The 27,585-nt window shown below is 39.5% G+C and overlaps 1 protein-coding gene and 1 pseudogene across 2 annotated transcripts in view; one reads left to right on the top strand and one right to left on the bottom strand.

The window, feature by feature from the left end:
• Positions 1-25,850, bottom strand: part of NTNG1 (netrin G1) — a 311,481-nt gene extending 285,631 nt beyond the window's left edge. The window contains exons 1-2 of one of the 2 annotated variants that reach the window (XM_045801633.2): positions 24,768-25,850; positions 17,099-17,857 (exon numbers count right to left, since the gene is read on the bottom strand). In XM_045801633.2, coding sequence (XP_045657589.1) covers positions 17,099-17,344 — 246 coding nt within the window. In that variant the 5' untranslated portion in view covers positions 17,345-17,857; positions 24,768-25,850. The remainder of the gene's footprint in view (positions 1-17,098; positions 17,858-24,767) is intronic. The other variant, XM_045801632.2, reaches the window with a different exon arrangement.
• On the top strand, positions 24,202-24,853 carry LOC148109195 (uncharacterized; annotated as a pseudogene).
• Positions 25,851-27,585: the final 1,735 nt, after the last annotated feature.

The raw sequence follows: 27,585 nt of genomic DNA, 5'->3' as shown, positions 1-27,585 counted from the left end.
ATGAATTGCATCCCTCTGTGTTCCCACAGCTCCTTATATGTAGCTCTTGCATAGCATTTATTTTCTTCTTCTTTGTAAATAACTCTTTACTTTAAAAAGCTTCTTGAAGGCAGAGGCTAGCTTGTCCTCATTAGCTCCCATTTGGCCCACAACAGGGCTCTGGCAGTATTGAATGAACTGGAGGCAACATCACTATTTAAAATACTAAATACTCCCACAAAATATCCCCAAGGGTCATCTCCTGCCAGATTCTGCATGAGATTATCTTGATATCGTAAATGATAGGAAGGGCAGAAAAGATTATTGAGGGACAGTAAAAAAATAAAAAATAAAAATGGACAGAGCAGAGATTTAGGAAAGCAGACTATCAGAAGGATTAGTGCCTAATACATAGTGCCACTATGTATTAGGCACTAAACTAATTGCTGGGGATATAAAAAAGGACAAGTCTCTGTCCCTGTTCTCCAAGGAGTTTCCAATCCAGTGAGGCAGGCAGTCAAGTAACCAATAATTACAAAATGAAGTGCTAAATGTATTGTTAAAGATAACTACCTACTACGACATAGCAGTTGCAAGTCTAAAAAAAGTCTTGCTTTTAAATTGTATTAAAAATATGAAGAAATGAGGTTGGGGTTAAATTTCTAGTCTTGTGATGACAAAGTTACTTTACCGTAGGAGTTTCAATAATAAAGTTCTGTGTTTACTAGCTCTTAGAATATATATGCTAGACTTAGAACATCATTGAGCAAATCTAGCACTTGACAACACCCAGACTTTCTTCAAAAAGAATCATTTTTACTGTCCTCTCACCACCAGCATTATGATTACATACTCTCATAGGGACCTCAATTTCTTCTTTGAAATGTTCATCACAGTAGTAATTATTGGTATACTTGTTTCATTTGTTTCTCCCTCTCTTTGATCATGAACTCCCCAAGGTGGGGAAATGTGTCTGTCTTGCTCATCTTTACAACCCTAGCTCAGTACCATGCACATACCAGGTGCTCAATAAGTATTTGATAAATTGGTTAAATTACTAACATATAACTTCCAATACCATGAAATAAAGTTTCTCTATGGCTTGCAACAACTTTTCCCCCAACGTGTGGTGCTCATTCCAAAATGCAGTGTGAGTCCAGAACAAGATTAAATTATAACTGTGAAATCTGCATATTACACAAAACTAGCAAACACAGTTGGGCAGGTTGTGCCCATCACAAAGAAGCCATGCCAAGTAGTAGATGGGGGCTGAGATCTGACCTATTTTCTCCTTTCTAAGCCATGGTGCAAGGATGCATTTCTTGGAAACAGGATCTCTTCCTAATTCACAGTCTGTAGCCTTATAATACAACTTGTTGGTTGCTCTAACTGAATACACTGTATCCAAATACCATGTGCACTAAAATATTAGGAGCAAGAAAGAATTATGGATCTAGGTTTCACTTAACAGTGTTATTTTTTAATAGAGGTATAATTGGCATACAATATTATATTAATTTCAGGTGTACAACATAATAAATCGGTATTTAGACATACTGCAAAAGGATCACCACAATAAGTCAATTAACATCTGCCACCATATATAATTACAAAATTTTTTTTCTTGTGGTGAGAACTTTTAAGATCTACTCTCTTAGGAACTTTCATATATGCAATACAGTATTATTAATTATAGTTGCCATGCTGTACATTATATCCTCATTACTTATTTATTTATAACCAGAAGTCTGTACCCTTTGACCCCCCTTCACCCTCCCCCCATTCCCAGCCTCTGAAACCACCAATCTGTTCTCTGTATCTACAGACATTTTTTTCTTTCTGTCTCTTTTAGATTCTGCATGTAAGATCATATGGCATTTGTCTTTTTCTGTTTGACTTATTTTATTAGTATAAGGTCCCCAAGGTCCATCCATGTTGTCACAAATCACAAGATTTCATTCTTTTTTATGGCTTAATAATGTTCCGTTATATATCTCACATTTTCTTTATCTACCCAGTGTTATTTAGGTTGCTTCCATATCTTAGCTACTATAAATAATGCTGCAATAAACAATGTTTCATTTTGTTGATCAAGACTGTGGTGGGGGTGGAAATCCACTGGATGTTTTTGAGGAAGAGGACAATGTGGATAATACAGCAACCAAGAAAATTGATCTGGGATCCAGCATTTCCATTTCCCGTACTGAATTTCTCTCTTTTATTTCAAAGCATACATGAAAGTCAACGCATTGTGCCCATTCCAATAGCCGATTAATAAAATGAGCTTTTAGGGGCACCTGGATGGTTCAGTCAGTTGGGCATCCAACTTTTGGTTTCAGCTCAGGTCATGATCTCAGGGTCATGTGATTGAGTCCCATGTCAGGCTCTGCCCTGGGTGTGGAACTTGCTTAAGATTCTTTCTCTTCCTCTCCCTCTGTCCCTCCCCCCTGCTCACGCACACACTCTCTCTCTCTAAAAAAAATAATAAAATAAAATAAAATGAGCTTTTATTTAATTTATTTTCCCATACTTACTTACTTTGTTAACATTTTCTTTCTGTTTTTAGACAGAGTCATTATGTTGTCGCTAGACATGTCTAGTGCATTTGTTAAAACATCGATCCATTATAATCTCAATGCAAATGCCATTGCATCCATGAATGATTATTTTAATACTGTGTTATTTAGAATACATATCATTTCTTTTATAACCACAGTTGTGAAATTATTTTGATTTTAAATACCTGGCTTGGAGCCAGAACCTCACAAGCATTTAGTTATTAGATGCCATTAGTAACATCAGGAAAGGCCAGACGGTTCACAGAAAGGGGAACTAAAGTGAAAGCATTTAGAAGTTCCCTTCAAAGCAGAAAATGAGAATCAGAATGCCTTTAACTTTTGAGCAACAGAAATGATCATCACAATGATAAAGATGATTAATATTCATTAGGCATCTCCTATGTGCCAGGCATTGTGCTAAGTACATCATCACCTTACTGTCCCTCAAAACAAAAAAGTGAAATAACTTGAATAAATTGGAACTTGAATGGAGACTGTTTGAATCCAATAAAATAACCTTAAAGGCATGCACTTTCCCAAGTTAGACAACTCATCTTCTGAATACCTGGTTCTAAATGTCTAAGAACCAGGGAGCCTAGAAACTTCCTGTCTGGAAGGGGCAATTGACTCTTGCTTGGGAGAGCATAAAGAAATGTAAAGCTACTCCTTTACTGTTACTACTCCTAAAACAATGCCAATTTTCCCCGAACAAACAAGCAAATGTATAAAATATGTACCGATAGCATACCTATATTGTCAGTATAAATGGAAACTTCCTGGCTGTGGTTTTAATTGGAAATGGAACCCTTCCCTTGCTGTCCAAATTTATTACAGTTACACATCACCCCCAGGTTTTCATCTAGGAGACAAGTCATTCTGGTGATGGATGAAGCAATATTTATATATCATCTTGCAAAGTAAGCAATGAGACTCCAGTTTAAAAGCACTATCAGCTATTGTTATACTCCAGTAATGAAAACAGTGATTTGGGAAAAAAGATTACATACATATAAATATTAAAAATAATTTTTAAGCTGTGATTTTTGTATAAATTGTACAGGTCAAAGTATGTCTTTCAATTCAGGTGGCCAGATGCAAAATACTACTCTTCAAATGTGTTGTCCTCTGTTAAAAAGATCTAGTCAAGGAAGTTTGTTTATAGTTTAACTCAATATTTAGTCCTGCAAATTTCATGCTTCCTCCTGTTGATTTGCCATTATGAATATTCATTTGTGATGTTCATACAACTTCCAAGTGATTTACTATTAAATAATTAAAACAAAGATGAGAGTTTAAGAGCCACGGTATATATAGTTTTATCAAAAATCCTGGTTTAATTATGGTTGCTATGATAAATCATAAAATCCAACTATGAGTGTCCTGACAACTAAGGCAATAAAAGAAACACAATTTCCAGGGGTGCCTGGGTGGTTCAGTTGGTTGAGCGACCGACTCGGTTTCAGTCAGGTCATGATCTCAGGGTCATGAAATTGAGCCCTGAGTCAGCTTCCGCCCTGGGTGTGGAGTCTGCTTGAGATTCTCTCTCTCCCTTTCCCTCTGTCCTTCCCCCCACTCTCCACCCTCCCACCCCCCTGCTCGTGCTTTCTCTCAAATAAATAAATCTTAAAGAAAAAAAAAGAAACACGATTTCTTAAATATTTTTCATTATACAACAAGAGGAAGCACATCAGTAAACAACACAAAACAAGACTTAGAAGAACCCTTATAACCTGTTGGTAGGAATGCAAAGTGGTGCCACTACATTTGATGAAAATTCCCATACTCTATAGCCCACAGATTGGCTTCTGGGTGCACACCTTGAGATAAACAAAACAAGACAAAACAACTCTTGCTCACATGCACTAAGATCTAGTTATGAAGGTTTCTTGTAGAGTGGCTTGTAATTACAAAAAACTAAAAACAAATAAAACTTGCTAAATTCCCACAATTGAAGAATATATTTATCCAATGGAATAGATAGAGAGATAGCACTTCAATATGAAGGAAATATCAAACAGATAATTTATGAAAATAACATTGAATGAAAAAGTTACAGAATAGTTTTTTCAGGATGGTAACATCAAAAAACCCAAAGTCAAAACTCTAAGTTGTTTATGAACATATAAGCTTCATATAAAAAATATAAAAACATGGACTACAGGGAAATATACCACATTTATGATACCGGTTCCCTCTGGAAAAGGGAGGCAAGGAACGGACCAGGGGATGGAAACAAGACGGTTTTGACTCAATCAGTAATGTCTGTTTATGTTTTAAAATCCTAATGAAAACAATGTGACTCCATCACTGTTAATTTTAAGTGGTGGGTATACATATATTTGTTATATCGTTATATACTTTTTTAAAAAAGATTTTATTTATTTATTTATTTGACAGAGAGACAGCCAGCCAGAGAGGGAACACAAGCAGGGGGAGTGGGAGAGGAAGAAGGCAGGCTCCCAGCGGAGGAGCCTGATGTGGGGCTCGATCCCATAACACCGGGATCACGTCCTGAGCTGAAGGCAGACGCTTAACGACTGCACTACCCAGGCGCCCCTGTTTATATACTTTTAATTTAAAAAACTAAAAAAAAAGAAAATGTTTATGATACCTTCAAGATTAAGGACCTCCAATGTAGCCTAAATACTTTAAAGACCATGATGTACTAGAGCAAAAATCTTTGCTATGAATGCTGTCATCAAATTAACATATCTCTGTTTTAGCAGCTCATTGATTCGTTCCACAAATACTTGTTGAGCCCTATGATGGACAGACATTAGACAAATTTCCTGTTCTCTGGATTTTATATTGTGGAGGAGAAAAGAGACATAAATAAATATATGAGCATATATGACATAATAAATGTCTAGTTGTTGGAACTGATGTTCGGTCAGATGGTACCCAGGGAGGCATACCCATTGATGTCTTTTCTGATTGTTTTGTGTTGATGCTGTCCCAGTTGTTAAATAGTTTGAATAGCACCCCTTATAATAAATTCAATGACGAAAATATTACGCAGGCTCAAGGAATGGATAGAGGGCGAAAGAGACGCTATTTAAATAAGGTGGTCAGAGAGGCTTCCTTACGAAGGGTTTTTTAAGCAGAGACTTGAATAAAAGGTGGGAAGGAGCTATAGGAAGATTTTGAGAATGCGGGTCCAAACAACAAGGCAAGAATAAACTAAGTTTTATGTGGAACACGAAGAAGTTGCAGGCAGACTGGACTGAGAAAGGTAGGGAGTAATCAGAGTGGACATCAACGAGGTTTTCAAGGACCAGATTACATAGGACCTTTCGAGCAGTAGTAAGGCTTTAGATTTAATTCTCAATGGGATACAACAACTGGAGAGGAAACTGAACAAGGACAGGACCTGATTGATTCTGATGTTTAAAATTCTATCCATGTGTATATTATATAATTATATTATCTAATTACATAATATTTACATTATATATTTGTATATTATAATATATTTATATGTGTATATTTCTATAATATATTTACATTAAGTGCTATATTATAATATTATAAAATATATGTGAATTTGGTAACAGGGCAAGGGTTTGGAATCAGGGAGATCAGTTAGGAAATACTGCAGTGGCCTAGCCTCAGTATAAAGCTGGCTGGGACCTGGTTGTTAGCAGGAGAGGAGGTGAAAAGCAATCTGATTTGGGATAGATTTTTGAAGGTTTAGCTAACAGGACTTGTTGATATGTGTTGTGAGGGACATAAAGGAGTTAAAGAGGATTCCTAGATTTTTCCTCTTGAGCAACTAGATAAATATAAGCTGCTGTTTATAGATATGGGAAAGACTACAGGCAAAATCCATTTGGGGAGAAGAAATCAAGAGTTCTATTATAAATGTGTTAAGTTTAAAATGCCTACTAGACAACTGAGTGGAGACAGCATGGAGGCAGTTGGCTATATAACAGTTGTTATTGATACTGTTAAAAAAAAAATCAAAAGCATCACACTAACTACTTTTCTCAACACCTCCCCCACAAGAATATGATTTTGTTAACTAGCCAACAGTTGCTGACTTATTATTCTGGTTTTAGATGGTGAACACAATATGTACTCCGCTCTGTATGATTTCTAACAGCTTATTTCCATTTATATGAACACGTTAATGGAAAAGAAAGCAGGAATGGAAACAAACACTGTTGATTGGTTCTCTTATCCCTGAATGAAGACACTCATCACATAATGTGTATTTCCAACATTCCACACACTCTGTTTACAGAATCCAATTTTCTGAGGTTATTTCAGATAAAAGTCTTTTTAAATAACAAAATCATAGTATTGTGCTCATAGTCCAAATCATAAATGTGATTTTTAAAAACGTTTTTGTGATGGTTTTATCCCACATACTACAAATAAAATTAGGGAGGAATTTATGGTATGGTGTAAGAGTAGGACATGCATGTCGAACTGCCTGGGTTTATATTTTGTTCCCATTACTCAGCTGGAAAAATTATTTAACCTCATGCCTCAACTACTCCACCTGTTAAATAAGGATAATGATAGGATTGCAGACATGAACGAACTAAGGCTAAGTGTTTAGTATGATGCATGGCACATGTAAGTTCTTGAAAAATATCAACTACAAACATTATTTGTAAAAATATAGCACAAGTTCAGCTCAACAAGCATGTATTAAGTACTACTATAGGCTTCACACTGTGCTAGGCACTCTTAAAGCAGTGACTCCAGTGATAGCTAAATAGAATGCGATTCTGAGTCAGAAAGTAGACACATTGATGAGAATGCTCCCTAACACCCTGTACAAGTTTAGTCTTCTAAACTTTGAAATCAAAATCCTCATGGAGTGGTCCAGGCATCACAGCCAACCTCAGATTGCCCACCAGCCCACTTTCTCTATCCTGCACACATCCTCTTCTGCAACTTGTGTTGACCACGTACGGTGAATTCTCCTCTCCCTTGACAGAGAGTTGCTCGGAAGTGTATTTGATTTCTTCATTTTGTCATTTCCAAGAAGGAAAGAGAGCAACAGGAAAGAAACAAAAAGTTACACGGAATGGTGAAAAATCATTGTTCAGACATGACCTGATTATAATGTGAGCCGCTAGACTGCTCCATGAACACCAACCCTCTGGAACGAAAAGGGCTATTTCTTTGTACTGAAGCAATATCCAGCTCAATTCTTCATTTAATATTTTAGAAGTCAGTTTCAAAGTAGGTCAAAGAAGGAAAACCAATTCTGGCTTCTTCCTTAGCTCACATCTTTAATTTTCATGGAACTGATACTATGTGAATCTATCTATTCCCAGAAAGATGAGAAGAAACTTACAACCTGCCAATCTCAGTAAGTTCTTTTCCAATATTATGCGTGTGAAACAACTTTCATCACTTTCCTCTTTTGTAGGAAAAGAAATTCTGAATCTAAAAATGGCACATGAAAAACTAGTCTGCCCATTGGTCTGGTGAATTAAGACCAAAGCAGATTTCACACCAGCCACTTTATACAATTAATATGTTTCAGCATGTAACTGTTTCCAAAGGACTGATTGTCAGTGAAAAGGGGTGTTTTACTTAGGATAAATGACAACTTTTCCAAGTTCTTACATGAGGACCAAAAGATATGAGGGGGCACTTAGATGAATTTTTCTCAGCCCTGAGATGATGGCTCTCCACCACCAAAATCCCATTCAAAAATACATAAAATTTCCACAAAATGAAGGGTGTATGAAAGTCTCTGAAACAAGACATGTTCTTCTGGAAGAAAAGATACTCACATTTTTAACTTAATCAGCTGACCAAAAAAAAATGGTATCTGTTTAAAAGGCCCAAATTTACATATTTCTATGTAAAATTTTCAACAGAAAAATTAGAAAAAAATGCAAAAAGTGCAAAAACTACTACAATTAGGAATAAGAAAATTTAAATGGCCAAGAAACCTATCAAACACCTACATAGTCAATTAGCAAAAAATACATCTTTGAAAAATTAAATGTCATTTCACCTTCCAGTATCTCCATTTATCAATGCAAAATGTGAGACGTTATTATCTTAGGAGGAAAGGCAGTGGCAGTAAGGATAATTTTATCATTATTTTTTTTTGGCAAAGTACCTATTTTCACTTATCTGCTAAGGCCCTATGTTAGAAGAAAATTTAGAATATAATTTCGAGTACTGATGAGAATCTCATGTCAACCACATTTTTGTAAAATGGTTAAAAACAGAGTATACTGGGGCGCCTGGGTGGCTCAGTCGTTAAGCGTCTGCCTTCGGCTCAGGGCGTGATCCTGGCGTTCTGGGATCGAGCCCCACATCAGGCTCCTCTGGTGGGAACCTGCTTCTCCCTCTCCCACTCCCCCTCCTTGTGTTCCCTCTCTCACTGGCTGTCTCTCTCTCCATCAAATAAATAAATAAATCTTAAAAAAAAAACAAAAACAGAGTATACTAATCAACTTTCTGGAGGACAATTTGACTCCAGTCAAGAGCCTTAAAGCATAAAAACCAAACAACCTAATGTCTAGAAACAGAAGTTTGGTTAAAGAAATATCCATACAGTAGAATACAACACAGCAGTATACCTCAAACATAGAATGTTGAATTAAAAAAGGAAGTTCTACAATGATGAGCAAGGTATTTTCTCATTTATTCAAAGTTTCAAAAACAACCGTACTTATAAACAATCCTGCTTATAATCTGTGGATCATAATTTATCTATAATTTTCAATTACTTATTAAAGATGAAAAAGAAATAGAAAGGAAGAAAAAAGTATCAGAGGGCAGAACACATAGGAAGGGTAAGTACTTTTTGGTGAAGCTTTTGTTTTGGTTGTGTATGTGGATAGCGCGTTTAATGAGCTGTAATACAAAATGTATTTCTCACTGTGGATCAATTTAAAGCAAGTTTTAAAGCCACAAGTACAGTTTACAAGGTGTAATTTGCTCATCTTTAGCTTGTTGCTCCTGAAGAGATCCCGACTTTGCTCTCTACTATGTGGCAGAAGCCGTCTTCCTGTTATCTCTAGAAGCTCTCCAAGTCCACACAAAAGCAAGGCCCAGAGAGAGGTGCCCGCCTAAGTCACACGTGCTGATTTCAGTCCCCATGACTGACATATAGAATGCTATTTCATTCAGTAACGATTCCATCCTTGAGAACACGAGAATACAGCCCTACTCTTCAGCATCAGCTAAATATGATATCATGAGCTCGACAATCTAAAAACATGTGCATTTAATATGAGAGGTTTCAAACATGGAAGAAGAAGGATATGTTCAGTAAAAAAGCCTATAGTGACATATGTTCATCACTGCATATAACCAATAGGGAAAAAAAACGCAAAGAACATCAAGCTATCAAGGTGAGAAGATAATTAGATAAAATGTTGTATATCCACCTAATAAGATATTTATAGCTATCAAAATCACATGTTCTAAGAATACATAATGATAAAAGTTAATGCTAAAACTGTAGTAGTAAATGAAAAAAAAATGAAAAAATGTATGTGGTATGATTCCAATTCTGTAAAACAAAATATATATAGTGAGAGAGAGAGACTTGTAAGAAATATGGCAAAATGATTTCAATGTTGTGTGCTAAGCTCTTCTATTTTTTCCAAATTTTCTATTTGGAAAAATACATTTAAAAGATTCAATTAGAAATGGAATTTGAAAATCCCTCATACACACTTTCAGTGTTGGAACGCTGAGTAGATTTTGTCTCTCCCATCTCTCTTGAGAACATCATTCTAAGTTGCCCAAGTGCATAGCTAAATTTTTCTAGTTGTCTCTTAATTTGTAGAGGAAAAAAACAGATTCATGATAAAAAGTTCTCAAGAAATAGAAAACATTCTAGAAAATCAAATACTATAGTCAAGCAATTGATCAACTAATAAATTAAAGACATGCTATTACTTATTTGTTGCCTAGGAATATAGTAAATGCTATGAGGTAGAAAAGCAATATAATGCATAGTCTCTGTTGAGTCCCTCCTGGGCATCACAAAGCAGAGTAGGCTCTCTCCTACATATCATCTCATTTAAAGAGTAGTGATCCAGGGGCGCCTGGGTGGTTCAGTCCATTGAGCATCCGACTCCTGGTTTTGGCTCAGGTCATGATCTCAGGGTTGTGAGATCCAGCCCAGTGGTGGGCTCCCTGCTCAGCATGGAGTCTGCTTGGGATTCTTTCCCTCTTCTTCTTCCTCCCCCTCTGCTCCACCCCCTGCTTTCTCTCTCTCTCTCAAAATAAGTAAATAAAAATCTTTAAAAAGAAAAAAAAGAGTAGTGATCCAGATAAAGAGGCAGGATACAATAAACACATGAATGTGCATGTGGGTGTATTAATCAATAAGATGTAATAAGTGCTAACCGATCACATACAGTGCAGTACATAGGCAGGGCTAATATAGATATACAGTCGAGAAAATGGTATGAGCTGAAATTAGCAGAAAGTGTGTAAAGAGAAGCCAACTTCATATAGACCTTGAAGGATGGATGGAATTGAGGTAAGTGGAGAGTAGCACAAATTATTCCAAGCAAGAGGAATGTCCTCTGCCTGTCCTCTCAGAGAACACACGAGATGAGGAACTTCCTGTGTGATGACACTAGTCCTCAAAGTCAGAGGATCAAGATTCCAGCCTAAGACCCATCCCATGTACAGTCCCAAACCTAGAAGAGCAAAGCCCCCACACAAAGTCTGGAGAATATGCTTGAGAGACCCTAAAACAATCTGGAAGGGCCAAGGTATTTTTAGGAAATTGCTTCTCACACTTTTCAAGCAATATTCCTCTAGATTGAGAGCAAACAAGATTACTCCTTGGGGGACAAAGGAAGTAATTCAAAGTGATCCACTACAAGGCACTTACTATTTTCTCATGTTTCACCTTGAAAAATCTTGCATTTGTAGATTCAGTTAAATGCTTCCCCTAATCTTTGTGTAATACAGGAGCTCCAGGTACATGAGCCATGCTTATCTTACTCAGCATACTCTACCATCAACTAAGTTAAAAATACATACATACATACATTATGTATATAACATATATATGCACACATATATAGGTCTAACCCATCAGGTTCTATGATTTTTTTGCTCCTCTTCCATCCTGCCAGATGTAAGGTCAATCTACCATTAACCAGGCCACTAGGCTGTCATTTAAACACTGTGCTTGAATCTGCCCCACCCAGCCTTTTCTATCTTTTTTAGATGCTGTTTAGCATTAGGCATTTGACTACCAGATAGTATTCTCCAAGTGGCCCTTTGATATGCAGCAAAATAATGTTTCACTTTTAAATTCTGAGTGCTGGCTTTGCTTCTCTGCTCCCCCATCCTCTGAGTACACACTACTTCATATTCATTTTGCTTAGGACTCTTCTTTACTTCCTTTGGAGGCAGGGGACACAGGTTATTTGACTTTGATTCTCACCACCACCTCTTGGTTTTGCATGTGCTATATGCTCTGTTCACTTCACTGCATTCAGTAGCCTGGAATAATATTCGTGAAGCATCAGCCCATCAGAAACTGAGGCACTTGTGTACATAGAGAACACTGTCTGAGAACATTTAGTGACATGATGTGGTTTTAAGTTTTGCTAGATCCACAGTAATCTTCCCCAGCTTCCTCCCAAGCCCCCTACCCCATATACGGTGCATGCTATGCCAATGAGCTTTAACCCAAATGCAGTAGTCTTCTGTCAATCATATCACTACCCGTAAGTCCTGTGGATATGCCCTAGGGTCCCAACGGGAAGTAATGGGAAATAAAGTTGAATATAACCAGATTTAAAAACCAGGTAGAGTACTTTAGACTTGATGCAACAGATAATAAGGAGCTCTTGTAGGCTCCTCAATAAGGAAATACTTGGTACAGGGATATATCAAAAAGACTGATCTCCATGAAACTTAATTCATTGCAAACGTGAATTAAACTTTTGTAAGAAATAAGTCTAAATATAAACTAAATAACAATGAAGTGTTAATAATGAAGGAACTGAAGGTTTTTTTAAAAATTCCATTCTGGGATAATTAAGGGATAAATCAGTTCAAATGAAAGAAGTCACTGTTATTAAAACTTCATTCATTTATTGAGTTATGTTCCATGTGAAAAGAGTATATTTTAAGATTATTTGATTATTATATAAGTCAATGTCATTTCCAGTTTTTGGAAAATTGATATTAATGCCTTGTCACTGAAAATGTAACTGAGTTTATCAAATTAATTTCTCAAAGGCCACCTGATAGCCACCAGATGGCAACCTGCACTGATGTCAAATTTGAAATTGAAGTTATAGATAGCCCTGTGACTATGCATTACCCCTCACTCATCCCACTGGGTTCCTTTAATATCATAAAACACAAAGGCTTTCTACTACTTCCCTAAATTCCTTTTGAACAAAATGAAATATGTTCTATCCACAATGCTTGCAATAATTAAAGTCTCTTTTTTTTCCTTAATAGAAGTCTATCTAGAAATAGCACAATATGGAATGATCGTTAATAGACCTGTTATGGTACTTGAATAAATGCCTATCAAGAGCACGAGCACCCATTAGTAAATTTCCTAAAGAAAATCCATTTTCATTTCAAATTCTGACATTTTATTTAGAAAAATTACACCCTTTCTTTTAATTATTTCAGTAAACATAATGAGGGTATTGCTAACTACACCTCTGAGTACTTTATTTTCTCCATTTTTTTAGTAATATGAGTCTACTTGTAATTAAAGGCGCACTGCATTAATGATGCTGGGGGTCTCCAAGGGAAACACTTAATGTCCACCTCATAATATTATGCCAAAATTACATGCACAGAAGACTTTTTAATAATCTTTGTTTCCTAATTTAGTTTTGATTGGCTCTGAAATCCACCGCAGCTCTCGAGGGCTCACATTTCCACAGCCATCAGCACTTCCGCACCATCAATTGTACAAACGCACATGACTTCTTCCGTCTGCAGGCTTCTTTTCAAAGCTTCTGTTTAACTTATCCAGAAAATTAGCTGCAGGCTGGAGATAATTGCAGATAATTTTGCCATTTTTAAGCCACTGGGGTGTTGCGTGGAGATATGACAGCGAAGTTTGTCTAAACACAAAGAACAAGTCATAGCTTTGTGTTGTCACTTCGGCTTTACACGCCGGTTCAGATCATCCTATTTGCTCTTTATGCAAATTGAAACAAATTGTAGTCACTAGATGATCTGTGTTTTCTGACAAAGCCAAGCTACATGAAGCTTTTATGTGGCTGGGAGAAGGACATGATCTCTACTAACATATTATCCCAGCCCAAAAAACAAAAACAAAAAACATGGCTAAACCTCTTCTACCTCTCAGAGTCTTCCTCCTTAACAGAGATACTTCTTGGGTCATCAACAACTTAAAAGGAATATATTAAATTAAAAAGAAAGCATATGGTCTTATACACAATTTGTGTGTGTGTGTGTGTGTGTGTATTTGTTTCCCCTATTCTAGTCTCATAAACAGAAATGTCAGAGTGCCCTCATGAAATTAACATTCATAAATGCTGGTAGTATTAATAGACAATTTAAAATAACTAGACATTAACGAATTATTGAATAGGCCCTCCGTTAGTAAGCAGAGGTCTATTGTCAAATGGAATCATATGGCCCTTTTTCCCTAAAATTTCACAATAAACTACATGCCGTCTCCCTGGACGGTCGCTGCCACGTGAGGATGGAGCGAGGGCAGAAGGCAGCAACAGGGGCCCCTCATGCATTGACAATGAACTTCAACTTTGTACAAAACAAACCAGCTACAGGAACTTCAGGGTCTTTCTCTCACCGGATGTCCCCTCGGTGCTAGAACTGTTATACTCATAGCTAACAAGGGTGTTACTAACGGACTAGGTGATTTCTGGAACCACTTTGCAGCAAACATTTGCATATAAGGGCTAAGTGGTGATTGTGCTTATGTGGCAGCTACCCTGATGTAATGGGCCATAACGACTCCGAGAGAGCAGGTATGGATGCGTGTGTCAAGGAGGAAAGAATGTGAAAGTCATAACACAAATGACTTTATGGATTCCCATTAGACCTTGGGCTGAGGAGCACCTAACAGGTCTGATATGACAGCATCCCGAGACAGCTTTACAGCCTTGTGTCAGGAACCCTTACACGGAAGAGTTTTATGGAAAATCCAAAACTACAAAGAAGAAGTGTTCCTGTATTAGGCCATTATCGTTGACTGGGCATATAATATGCATACAAATAGTCCCAAAGTCTGCGTTTAAAGGATAGGTTATTAAATCTGCTATGCCAATCATATGCATATTAAGGAGTCCAAATTAAGCACTGATAGGTAACATCCCACAGATCTTACACCCTCCCTGGGAAAACAATTCTGCCCATTGACAAGCTTAAATCCACCAAGGCCTCCAAATATCTGCATCAGACTAAGACGTAGCCTTTTAAAAGACTGTCTTGTGGATTTTAAAGTAAACGTATAAAGTACTCATGTTCCTGCACTTGAGAAAGCTGAGGGATATCATTTTAGTTCTTTTTTCTCTTTTGGCCTCTAACATCACATAGCTAAGTGAACTGGGAGGGAACTGACTTGTTTAAAGACTTTAGACCATGTGCCCAGGAAAGGTGGGCATGAGAAGTTCTGTAATGTGCCCTTTCCCACTCACGATGGGAAAGAGAGGCACGCTGAAGACACCAAGTAAACCCTTCCTCATGAGGACAGGAGCAGGGCTCAGCAGGCATTCTCTTGCCAGGGGCTGAGATCGGGAAAGCTGCGCGTTTAAGGCATAGGCTGAACACACCATTCAGGGCTGATGTGAGTGGAAACGGCACTCGGAAGAAGGAGATCTGCTATTTTACTTAGATCTGTAAATTATTAAACAATTCCAGAAGAGGCGTATTGCTACAAGTGTCATGCAAGCCAATAGATAGAGCTAGAGTGTTCTTCATACTATGAAGAGCTGGCCCAGCACGCATTCTCTGCTGTGAGGAGTGGAAGACAACACGAACTATCACCTGCATAGCAATTGCACCCCAGATTTGCAATGTGATCTTGAATTTGACCTTTTATGAGAAATTATCAAACACCTTCTATAAAGCCAACAAATGTCCCTGCTCTTTTACAGATTTATTATAGTTATGCTAATGTGTTGGAATAAACTCCTTTTCTGGAAGTTTCTGGTTTCTAAAATGTAGCTTTTTTTTTTTCTTTTTTGCAAAGTACATACGTGTTTCCCAGAAAGGCGGGTCCTGTCTTTGAAATATTTAGTCTTTCAGGGCACTTTAGTCATAGTGACACCTAATAGCCAAGCTCTTTTTCTCACTCTCCGCAAAATCAGGTTTAGACTATAATTCAAACTAGTCCCCAAAGGCACTTCTGAAAAATGGCAAGCCGTTAGCTTTTAGGTAAAAACACTCTTTATTGCTCGAAATTGTTTCCTGTTACAAAACCTTTTCCACAGTGCTAGGTCTAAGATGATCTTATGCTAATTTAACTCACTGGGGACTGTGAACAGATGCTAGTTTGATTAATAGTTTCACTATCCTGAAAATGCCAGGCCAGGTTCAAGATAATAAAGTCAGGTAAGAATACTATTAAAATCTGCCATATGATTGTATCTGTTATGTGGGGAGAAATGGGATCACAATTCCAGTATAAAATAAAGACCACCTATAACAACAACAACAACAAAAAAAACACGACATAAACCAAATGAACATACGGTCTGAATTCTTAAGCACTCTGATCTACATCACGTTAATCACGAAACAATTTACTAATACCTTATAGGTAAACTTTTAGCCATGTCCTAAGTGAAAATTCAATGCATCACTCCAATGTTATCTTTTCATCTAGAATTTAACTGTCCACCAGGAAAAGACTTATGTATATCACCAAACAATGAATTCTGTAATTCTGCTTATCAAAGGGTGGTATCTGAATTTGTATGCCCGGGTCATTACTTTCCAGCAAATATGTTTTCAACATTCCAACAGTCATATTTAAAATATCCATCGAAAACCGTGACCCTTGAAAATAAAGGCCTGCATGAGTTGACAAATGAGACTTTTCTGGAGGCATTAGCTCCTCTCTCCTTTGCTTCTCTTCTCACTGATCTCCTAACCAAGGAATTCCGCATCACAGCAGTGTCCAAAGGAGGACAACCATGAACTCGAATCTAGCCTTGAACTATGAAATTCAGGGCTGGTCTTTTACAGGCATGTGAAGAAACCTTTGTGCTTCTAAAGTTGGCTTACCAATGGATTTTATCCTTCCCCATGATGCGTAGGACCTAATCATATTCTCAGACTCCAATTGTGAAATTAAACCTTCAGCTGAACTTTTTCCTTTATAATTTATGTACAGTACACCTGTCTCAGTGGAAGCTTTGGTTTGCAGGAAGGCAGAAGGTATGTTCCAGTGCATCAATCACACTGTGACTTGTAATTCCAGGTCCTGCAAGCCAGCCTCCATTGAGAAGGAAGCAAGCCTGTTAGCACAGATCTGTCACGCACAGATTCAGCTCGTTACATGAGTCGAGTCTTTACCCTCACCACATATAGGACACGTTCCCACTTAATATGAAATATTATATTCAAAAGAGTTGCCTCACCATTGCACAGAACGTCTCAGGAGGGTCTCCACAGGTAATGTCCGGAGGATCCAGTTTTACTTTGAGATATTTGGTCATGTCCGTGGATTCCGGCTGACAGGCCATGTAATCCCAAACTTTCCCTTCTTCTGTGTAAATCTGAGTCTTACACACGTCATAATGTCCCCATACCAAAGGGTAGGGCTGCATCACTGAGGACACTGTAACCCAAAGGGCATGAATTGACAGGAATCTTGACAAATACATCTCTAAATTCTTGGCAATCTTCGCGGTAATAAAGCAGGGTTTGGTTATCTGTGAGCTATGTCTATTTTACATATACATATATGTCTATATGTAGGTAGGTCTGTATATTAAAAAAAAAAAAAGAGGATGAAACCTCAATGTAGATTCCAAATCTAAAAGTGAAGGGTCAATATTGTGCGTGTTCAGGTATATTGAGGACTTTGGTGGAAGCCTAACATACTTGTGTGTTAGGCGTTGACAACAACTTGCAGCTTTTTCGTTGTCCTAGAACATATCTATTAGACTCTGGTCGGGTTTGGTTTTTGTAAAAGATGTCCAGTGGCAAAGAATGATTTAGCAAAGTGATGGCTCTCCTGTTGTACATCCGCTAACCCTGGGTGATCCTCAGTGTGCTGCCGGCTCCCGAGGGACAATCAGACGCATGAGTATATCAGTATCTGAAGCAAAGGGATGAGTGTCTATAGCCGGGTGTCTGTTTCTCATCAATCATTCTTTCCTTCTGGCACCAACACCCTTTAAGAAACAATAAGAGTAAGAGTTATTGCCCCAGAATCAATGCATTACACACTGTATGATATGTTGACATTTGGGAGGTTTGATGCAATATAAAGCAAATTGGTATAATATGGATAACCTTTACTCCGCTGCTTTGCTAGAATGAGCAAACCACAGAAATCATTCACGTTGGGGAGAATTTTGATATGAAGGGTTTAACTCTTCCATAACAAAGACAGATGTGCATGTTTCAGGTGCACGCTTCCAAAATTATATTTCCATCTTGACAAAACTGAGAGCAAGCAGCTAGATTTAAACATTTCTCATGGATTGCAGTGCTGGAAAATCTTCCAGGAGAACAATGGGGGAAATGAATGCTTTTATAACAATGACACGAAAGTGACAACTACTTGTATGCCTTTTGTCTATTGGCAAAGAGACCCTAAAAATCTCTAAATTCCTTGTACATTTCTTAGCTTTTGTTAGCTGGAGTGAAAACCGGCATTGTTGGCACAAGGCTGTCCCCTTGGATTTGCTCATTATATTGGAAGAATTTAGCCTCTTTTGTTTAGTTGCATTTAGTGATAAAGATAACTTGGCTCTCTGAAAAAAAAAAAAAAACTCAAAAATAAAACCAAAGGAGCAAATTTTCTTTTCGCAAGAATCTTCTATTTTCTTACGTCTTTTTATAGCCGTTACATCTGCATTTGCACTTACTTTCTGTAACAGAAGAAGAGAATTTGTCCCAAAGGCGAATATTATATGCTGCTTTAAAACTAAAAGCTCTGTAGTAAAACGCACAATTTAAAATGCACACATAAAAATAGCTGAGGGTGAGTTAACAGGCCATGAAGCAGAATAATATGGCACTAATTCTAAGAGAAAATAAAAATTACTGTTTAACAGTACTTTGGGTTAACTGATAATGCAGCCTCCACAAGTATGGGTGTTAGTCATTGGTGAGGTGAACTGGCAACTTTTCTCTTTAGAAATCACTGTCCAAGTCTAACCAAACAATAATATTTGGAATCCAGGTGTAAAAAAAGAGATATCTGCACAATTAGTTGGTTCATATTGTCAGAGTCCCAGTAACTGTTTTGTAAACAACTGAAAAAGGACAAAAAAGCCTATAGTTTAGAAAATACCATTATAGACCCTTTAATTCACGTTAGGCGGTTTAAATTGGGAAGTTTGCTATCTTCAAACAAACTTATAAAAGGAATTCAATATATTTAAATAATGCACCATCTTAAAATGAACTCAGCCACAGAGACTATGAAATGCCAACGGATGGTTGAATAGTGTTTCCATAGCAAAGTAATTTATAATAATTGCTTTATGGATGCAAGTGCAATTTTCATTATATTCAATTCATAAAATGTTATCATACAGCTGCAATTTGTGATATTTTCTATTAGGAAAAGTGTTGAATATTTGAGTTCCTATGAAGCAATAATTAGCAGTTTGTCTAAACATGTATAAACTGCAGATTTGAATCTGCCTTCTCCTTATAACATATAGATGTGTTGGGCACATTTTGATATCTTAAGCTAAAAGCAAAGAAATCACAGAGAAGCATGTGTTGTGGCTACCACAACCTTCTGCTTTTTCAGACTCAGTGGTAATTTTCAGAAACATCCATCAATTTGACAATTAATAATGTGAAAGGTGTTAAAATAATACAAATGCACATTTTCTAGATGCATCTTTCAACTGTGTTTACTACTGCATTATACCAAAAGCAAACACTTTCATGGGGTGTGGGAGAGCTGGGCGTTATAACAGAAGAAGTGTAAAATCTACTAGACTAGAAATTATTAACTTCAATTCTTAGGTTCAAATACATAGCAACTTCTTTATCAAGAACAATATAATCTTGAAGACCGGGAATGGACTGGTCTGAGTTTGAACTGAGTGAAAATTATGAATTCGTTTTTAATATTGTTTTTAAAATGTGACCTTAAGTCTATATTTGAATGCTCCCTGAGATTAACCTTCACTTTTTTTTAACCAGTAAATGTTATCCCCTAATCCGTTTATTCTTTGACCTCTGTCTTTATCCACACTTTGCCTTACACAACCACAAAAGGAAGGATGGCCAGATGGATGTACATGAAAAATTTGGACACTAAGGAAATGTATGTGAACCTGTTACTATTTCTTGACACAACAGCAATCCCAATATAACGAATTCTCATTAAAGGACAGCAGAATTATAATGATGGTCATTACACAGAATTATGGACTACACCATTGATCGAATTTAGAGAACTGACAAGGAAAAATGCAGAGGAGTGCAAGACATTTGAATATTAGGCAGTTGCAGGACTGTGCGACAGACATTCTTGACAAGAAGCAGCCAATTATAGCTTAAATTTCTGGCACATAACCAGTTGTGATTAATAGTTTTCCATTACATTACAGACATATTATTAATGTATTAAAAATGTCAAGCTTTGGCAAGCACTAATATGGCATGGCTCAGTTAGTCTGCACAATTTACATGTAATGAGCTCCCATTGACACAGAAAAAGATATTGACCACGGCATATTACAGATCAGGAGCACAGGGTCACTAAGCTGTTCTTTAACATAATTGCTTAATTTCATTCTAATTTTTGTATTTGTAGCATGTATTCCAGAATGTATTCTTCACATTGGGTCTCCTTACTTTTTTCAGTGCCAGATACACTTCAAAGAAAATCCTCTTAATTTAAAATTAAGAAGAAATTAAATCAATGAATTTCCATGACACACAGTGGAAAAGAGGCCTCTGTCAAAATTGGGAATTTGCTACTGAAGTATAATTATGGAGATTTTGAAGAAAATAAAATGATACGAAAATAGAATATTATTTACCCCCTAACCTCTATTGCCTAATGGTGCCGGTTCCCATGTGGCTATGCTTTCAACCAGGTTAAAATCATCAACAGCTTCTTAAAAGCTAGGTCATCACAGCAAATAGCTAGGCAAACGGATGATGAGAAGGACAGTCGATGACATATTTGGGGATTTAATATATAAAACCAACCCCTTCTTGGCCCTTAACTGAACTAATTGCCAAGTAATGGGGGCTTTGAATTCGTCTCAGGTGTCCGTATCACCTAAATGTGGGCAGCTTCAGAAGAGCTCTGGGCAGCCCCAGCTCCTGTTCTTTGCTCTGGGAACTCACTGTTTTCAAATAATGCCATCATCTCTACCTATGCACTAAAGTGCTGAGAAGTCCTCTTTGATAAAAATACCCATTAATATGCTATGAGAACTCCACAGACTCTCACTGGTATATAAATTTGCAGAGCCAATGTGAAAATATAAAATTATGTCATGTCCTCAAGTTGATAGATGTTATTGATCTGGACTAAAAGGGGCTATAACATAGCTTTGCATCCACAGGACACCTGTTTCCAGGATTCTGGAGCTAATTCCCTTCCACCTGGGAATAACTTTGGAGAGGGTATTTCACAGGCCCTTTCTCTCATCAGAAAAGAAGCCTCCCAAAATAGTACATAGGAGTAGTAATGGTCAAAATTATAGACAATTACATTCTAAAAAAAAATTGCCAAATTCATCAACTGAGAGGAAAATATTGACAGTAAATCTGTTAACTCTAGCTCATTCATTTTATCATATAATCTCACTAGGAGGTGGGGGTGGTAGTAGTAGGCTATTTATTCCATAAATACTCAGCTCTTCAGGGGCACCTGAAATAGATAACTATTGACTCATTCCTCATAAACATTAAGAATTTTATAAATATGCATGTTTCTGAATGGGAAGGAACAAAAAGAACACTGACTACAATCACATTTCATTGAGTTTAAAGCATAAAGAGATAAAGATATACCCACTTCTATAACCTACCAAGATTAGCAGATTCCAACACTGTTGTAATGAGATTGACTAGACGAGATATTTAAGATATACTGAATGCTCTTTGCATTTATTTATTGTTGTGAAGAAAGGATTTTTTAGTCATCTTTAATGTTGAAACATTTGCTTCTACCCTTTTGTTAACTGTCTCTCAAAATATAAGGAATTTAACATGTACTGAAACATCACTGGCACGTTTTACTCATCCTTCATTGGGAATTATGAGCAACTGCCTATCATGAGATTCTTAATAAAACTAAAAGCACACCTTAGTATTTGAAAGACCTCGGTTTTCACTGAGAGAGGAATGATTAGAGAAATCAGATAACATATACTTGGCAGGATGTTTAGGGATGGGATAATACATAAAATTATTTCAGAATCAGTTAAGCCTAGAAGAAATCTGGTATTTCATTACCATAGAACAACAAATCTTTCCTTCTTGCATAGGGAAGTTCAGACATCCAAGGTTTCAAACACACATTTAAGAAAATCTACACCCACCTGAAGTTTTGAAAAAAAACTCTCTGGATTGTGAAGATAAAATTCTATTTTAAAGTATGCTACATCTCTTACTGACCTATAATATGACACGTGCATGTGTGCGCACTTTTTTGGTTAACATAATAACTGACTTTCTAAGTTACATGAAATTTTCTTTCCAAGTGACTTGATGCTCTTGTAACTCTAAAACTCTCCAAATCTTTACAACACTTAGAAAACATATCAACTAAATATGTAATCATTTAATTTTTTTGACATATTACCTGATTTTTTTCAGAAGAGTAATGGAAGCAGACAAGTACTTGCACCAATTGCAAATACAACAAAAGGAAACTGCAAAATACATTAGCATTGTCCTGAAAAAGCTAACCTGAATCACTTCAACACACATGCCCCGTGAAAGCTGACAAAACAAATATCTCAATAGAAAAAAAAAAAAAAGCTTTGTGTGCAAATACAATAAACTGTTGTCATAAAATTTTAAGACAGTCTTAAATTTCACAATAGGAAGTGTAACCACATTAATAGCTCTATATGGAATTCTAAATGCCCTCATGCCCTCATGTGAAATAGATGTCATTTCATGGCATCCAGAAGAGAAAAGAAAATATATCCTTTACATATGCAAGCTGGAACAACATGAAGTGCAAAACACTTGATGTATTTTTTTCTTTGTATCCCGATCCACATGCAAATATCCAAATTTTGTCTTAATGAAAAACTGAAAGTTGCTTATCTTCCAAAAGAATCTTGGACAGCTATTGAGCTGCCTTCCCTTTGCCAGAGAGAAAGGGAGGTGGGTGGGTAAGACACTCAAAGCGACACAAAATACTTCATGAAATCTGAGGTGGCTAATTCCCCACAGGTTAGAGATGCTCTCAAGGGCTAGACAAACCACAAAAACCTTGCCCCTTCTCTGAAAAAGAGAATTTCTGGGAAACTTTTTCTAAGGAGCTGAACCATTAAGTAAATTTGAATAAATGATTTTGTTGGAGGATCTTTCTGGTTAATCCCCCCCCCCGTTTCTGTAAGACAACTTTTAGTATTTTCAGTCATAAAACAGGGCCTTATTTCTAGAGCAAATCTACTGCCAGATACACCATATGTTTAGTGGAATTCTGAATCTTACTCAGAATTTTCCATTCCAAAGACTGACAAACTGTTATCATAACGAGTGGCTCCATTACCATTCCAAGTACAGAGAAGAATGGAAGAGGAGTTAGGTAACAAAAGCCTCTACTCTCTGGAAATCTATACCTGATGCGATGATGGGAACGCAACCTCCGACTTTTCCAAATAAAGTTGCTTTAAAATCCCCGCTAGGAATTTTCCGGCAAGCCCTGCAAGATGACAACCTCCTAAGTGGATAGGGTGGGAGGTGGGGGGTGGAGGTCCCCGGGTGAGGTTACTAGAATAAACAGCAGAGGGCGCAGTTTCTTTTTTTATCTAACTTGTCCCGGGTATGAATCACTTAATTGGTTATTTTGGGCCCAATAATATTCGGAATTATTTGTATTATATATAGATATCCACAGATCCATAGAGGACAGGCATTCGATGTCCCTAGCTGAATCCATCAACCGATTAAAGTAATGCCAGTAACGAATCTGAGAAAACATTCCAAACAGCATTCCTACACCAAGTCTGGTCCTCTTTCAATTCTCCCTTCTCCCCAGCTGCACATCATGGGATAGTAATGCTTTAATCTCGCACCAATAACGGAGATTAAAAGAAGGGGACTTCAAAAGCTCTCAGTGTGGCCACCAGCTCCACAGGGCCGGCAAGAGGGCAAGTTTTTTTCCCAAAGCAAAGACAATTGGCAAAAGGGAAAAAAAGAACCCTCCCGTGCGTGGTGTGTGGCCAGGTGTGTGTGTGTGTGAGAGGGAGAGCGCGCCGGGTGCCTGTCAGCCCGTCCACCGAGGCACCGACTCAGCGCCCAGGCTCCCGATGCAACACACACACACACACACACACACACACACACACGTAACCCGCTCGGGGCGCACACCCAGGAAGACTCCTGTGTGGGTGTGAGAGTGTGCGGGTTGTGTGCGCGCCGCGGCTCCGCGCGCTGCCTCCTCAAGGCGCTTCACAAAGTTCCTCGCCCACCCGGAGCCTCCCTCCCGCCTGTGGATCGCAGGGGGGGAGGGGGGCGGAGGGAGGGACGAGGGAGGGAGCCCGGGGGAGAGGGGCAAACACGAGACTCACGGGTCGCCGGAGGAGGGGACGCCGGCTGCACTTACCGTATGGCCCGTTTGCCCTTGCGCCGGCCGGGAGCCGACCGACGGCGCGGGGCGGTGGCCCTGCCCAGCCGGGTGCGCCTCGGGCGGCGGCCGCAGCAGCGGTGCCCGCGAGCCGCGCACAGGCGGGCGGCGGCAGCTCCCGCCGAGCGTCCTCCCGGGCGCGGGAGGAACGGGAGGGGTGGGGTGTGGACCCGAGCCGCCGCCGCCGCCGCCGCAACCCCGGGGTCCCGCTCGCGCCCGGCCCGCGGTGGGAGAGGACTCTGCGGACCCGGAGCCCCGCGCCGGCCCGCCACTCCCCGCCGCTTAATTACCTTCGTCGCGGGCCCCTGAGGGGGTGCCTCCTGCGCGTCGCCCCCTCTCGGAGCCCTCGCCGAGAGGGGGAATTCCTTCCCGTTGACGTCCTTTTCCGAAATGCAAAAGATCAGTGACTTTGACAGGTAGATGAGGGGGAGGGAACAGGGGTGGGCGGAGAGGAAGAGAGGATGAGAAAGGTGCCTCTCCCTCCAAAAATATAGTGATATTAATAATGAAATCGCAGCCTTCGGGAGGTCTTGCCAGCCCAGTCCCCCGCTTGCCGGCTCTCCTCCGCGCCTCCTCGCGCCACTGCCTCTGCCACTTCTCGCCTTAAACTTTTACTGGGGATTTTTTTTTCTTTTTCTATTTCTATTTCTCTCTCTCTCTCTTTTAAATTTTTTTTTTTTTTAAGCTGCAGGACGATTTCCTGGTTCCCGGGGATCAGAACCAGCGGCCGGGCGGTTCTACCTCGCTTGGCACAGCTTTCATTTTATTTCAGATGAAGACGTTGAGCTTAGTCAGAAGGGACATAAATCAGGACAATTAGCCTTGGCGCCAAGAAGATCCTCTAGTAACAATTTCGCCCGGGCTTCCTTCGCGCATTCCTCCACTCAAGTCAGAAATGTCACTGCACATAGCGTTGATGGCTGTGAGACGCGACGCACCCAAAGTCCATTTGATGAAATATACATGGCCCACGATGCTTCTGGATTGCGGTTCACGGGCTCCCCGCCCCCGCGCGCGGCGCCTGGCCGGACTGGCTCCGAGCGGGCAGCGAGCTCTCGGCAAACTTAGGGGCGCGTGCAAATTAAAGAGTGAGCGCGAAGGCCGGAGGAGGGAGAGAGAAAGAAGCGAGCCCGGGGAAGCCGCAGCCCTCAGAGGGGTGGCATGAACGTTTCACTTAAAAGCAGATCTTCTTCTGCAACTGCCAGCAAGTGGAAGGATTGCAAACCTTATACTACCTCGAGACCTGGGCGCTCCGAGCGGTCCTAACTCCGTCCCGCTCGCCGCTGCTGCTGCTACTGCTCCGGCCGCCGGTGCCACCGCTCCACGACCTCCCCGCGCTGAGGCTCTGAGACCACCTTTCACCTCCCCACCCCCAGCTCGCCCACGGAAGCGCCGTTTCCAGTAACTCTTCACGTACCATCCACTCGTGCCCCCGCCCGTCCCATCCCTCACTCCTTGCTCTCCTCCCCCAAACCGTGCCTAAACACACCCCTCGCCCCCAGCAGTGATCCTAACGGTGATTTTCAACCAACAATTCCCTGGACCTGCCAGCGGCCCCTAGAGCGCAAGCCTTGAACCTCCTCATTTAGAAATCCATTCTCCTTTGGAAAGTTGAAGTTCAAAAAAGAGCCGTGCATGTCATTTCTCCTTGCTTTTCCTAAGGAAAACACAAATGCCCCCGCCCCCAAGACTTCATTCCCCACCAGTGAGGGGCTCAGACTTACCTGAAATCTCTCTTAGCTACACACTAACGTCAAAAAAAAAAAAAAAAATCCAGACTTAGATAGGGAGAGACTTTAATTAGGCAGAAAGACTATTGCAACACAGAGAGCTCTGATCTCAGAAATCTGTAAGCATTTCAAGCCAAACGAAAAAGCGTTTATATGGTAAGGGGAATACGCAGTAAGGGAAAGTTGGGCAGATGAGAGGAAGTAGAGGGAAGGCATGACTGACCTGCGGGGTTTGACAAGAAATGCGTCTCTGTGGTCCACGGATTTGGGGAACAAGCTGACAAGGAAACATGTTCTGCATTTTAGTGCTTGCTCAGATTTTCAGGCAAGCTAACATTCAGGGTTGGGTGGGGAGGAGAGAAGCCTGGCTCAAGTTTAGTTAAGGCAAAGCAGAGGGTAAAAAATGGGCAATTGTGAACATTTAGTCACCAACTACACACCCCACAATGAAAGTACAGAGTAAGAGCAGAGGGGTCCCAGCAATGGCTGGGAATGGGGGGTGGTGTCAGAAGGGTGTTTGGGGGAGAAGGTTGTTGAACGGAGCCTATAACCATACCCTCTTTGGTTCCCAAGCCTCCAGGAAGGAGTCAGGGATTCCAGGCATCCAGCCTCTAGACCCCCCAACACGGAGAGAGATCCCAGTGTATCCTCCTTCCCCTGACTTTATCCAGTGCAGTTTGTGATTTCCTTGCTTTTCTCTGCACCCCCCCCCCCCACCTCGTTGCTTAAGCACTGACATTGCAAAAAGAATTACCTAAAGGGTGAAACTCTCTCAAGTCATGCTTAGACAGTGTTCATTCAGTCCCTGTCTGTGCTCCTCCAGGGCTGATTATATGGAGATGCCACTCACCACTTAACCTTCCCTCATGGGTTTTCAGAGCCTAGAACCTTCAGGGGAGCCAGGAGGACTTAAGAAACAACACCCAGGGTGGTCCTCTCAACTTCTCATTGGCACCCCTCCCCCATTTTAAACACTGAATACAAAGGGCTCCCAGTCTTACCTCTTCCTCTTGTTCTTTTTGGCTCAAACCAAGAAATACCCTTCCGAATTTTCATACTCAGGTTTGTCTGATCTTTTTAGGTCCTTTTCTGGGAAAAAGTAAAGAAGTATCTATGCAGAGATTAAGAAATTCCCTCCTGGGATATATCAAGATCTTTGTGATATTGGCTCCCTCCCTGGAGAAATGTTCCCTTCCAGCTGTCAAAGTCCTGGAACTGACCTCCTTCCCCTCTTCCTTTACTAAGACCCTTCCTCACTGCCAGGGTTCCTTTGACCATGAGGCAGACATGAGTCCCAAACAAGTCTGATAGGTGAAGGGAGACCCTTTCCAGTGAAGTAGCTTCTCCCACTCCAGGAGGGAGAGAGTCTTCCAGAAGT

The sequence above is a fragment of the Ursus americanus genome, chromosome 12 (genome assembly GCF_024610735.1).
Source record: "Ursus americanus isolate L20-20 chromosome 12, mUrsAme1.1.p, whole genome shotgun sequence".
Classification (NCBI taxonomy): domain Eukaryota; kingdom Metazoa; phylum Chordata; class Mammalia; order Carnivora; family Ursidae; genus Ursus; species Ursus americanus.
The sequence above is the reverse complement of the archived record's forward strand: the minus strand, read 5'-3'. Positions and strand labels throughout refer to the sequence as shown.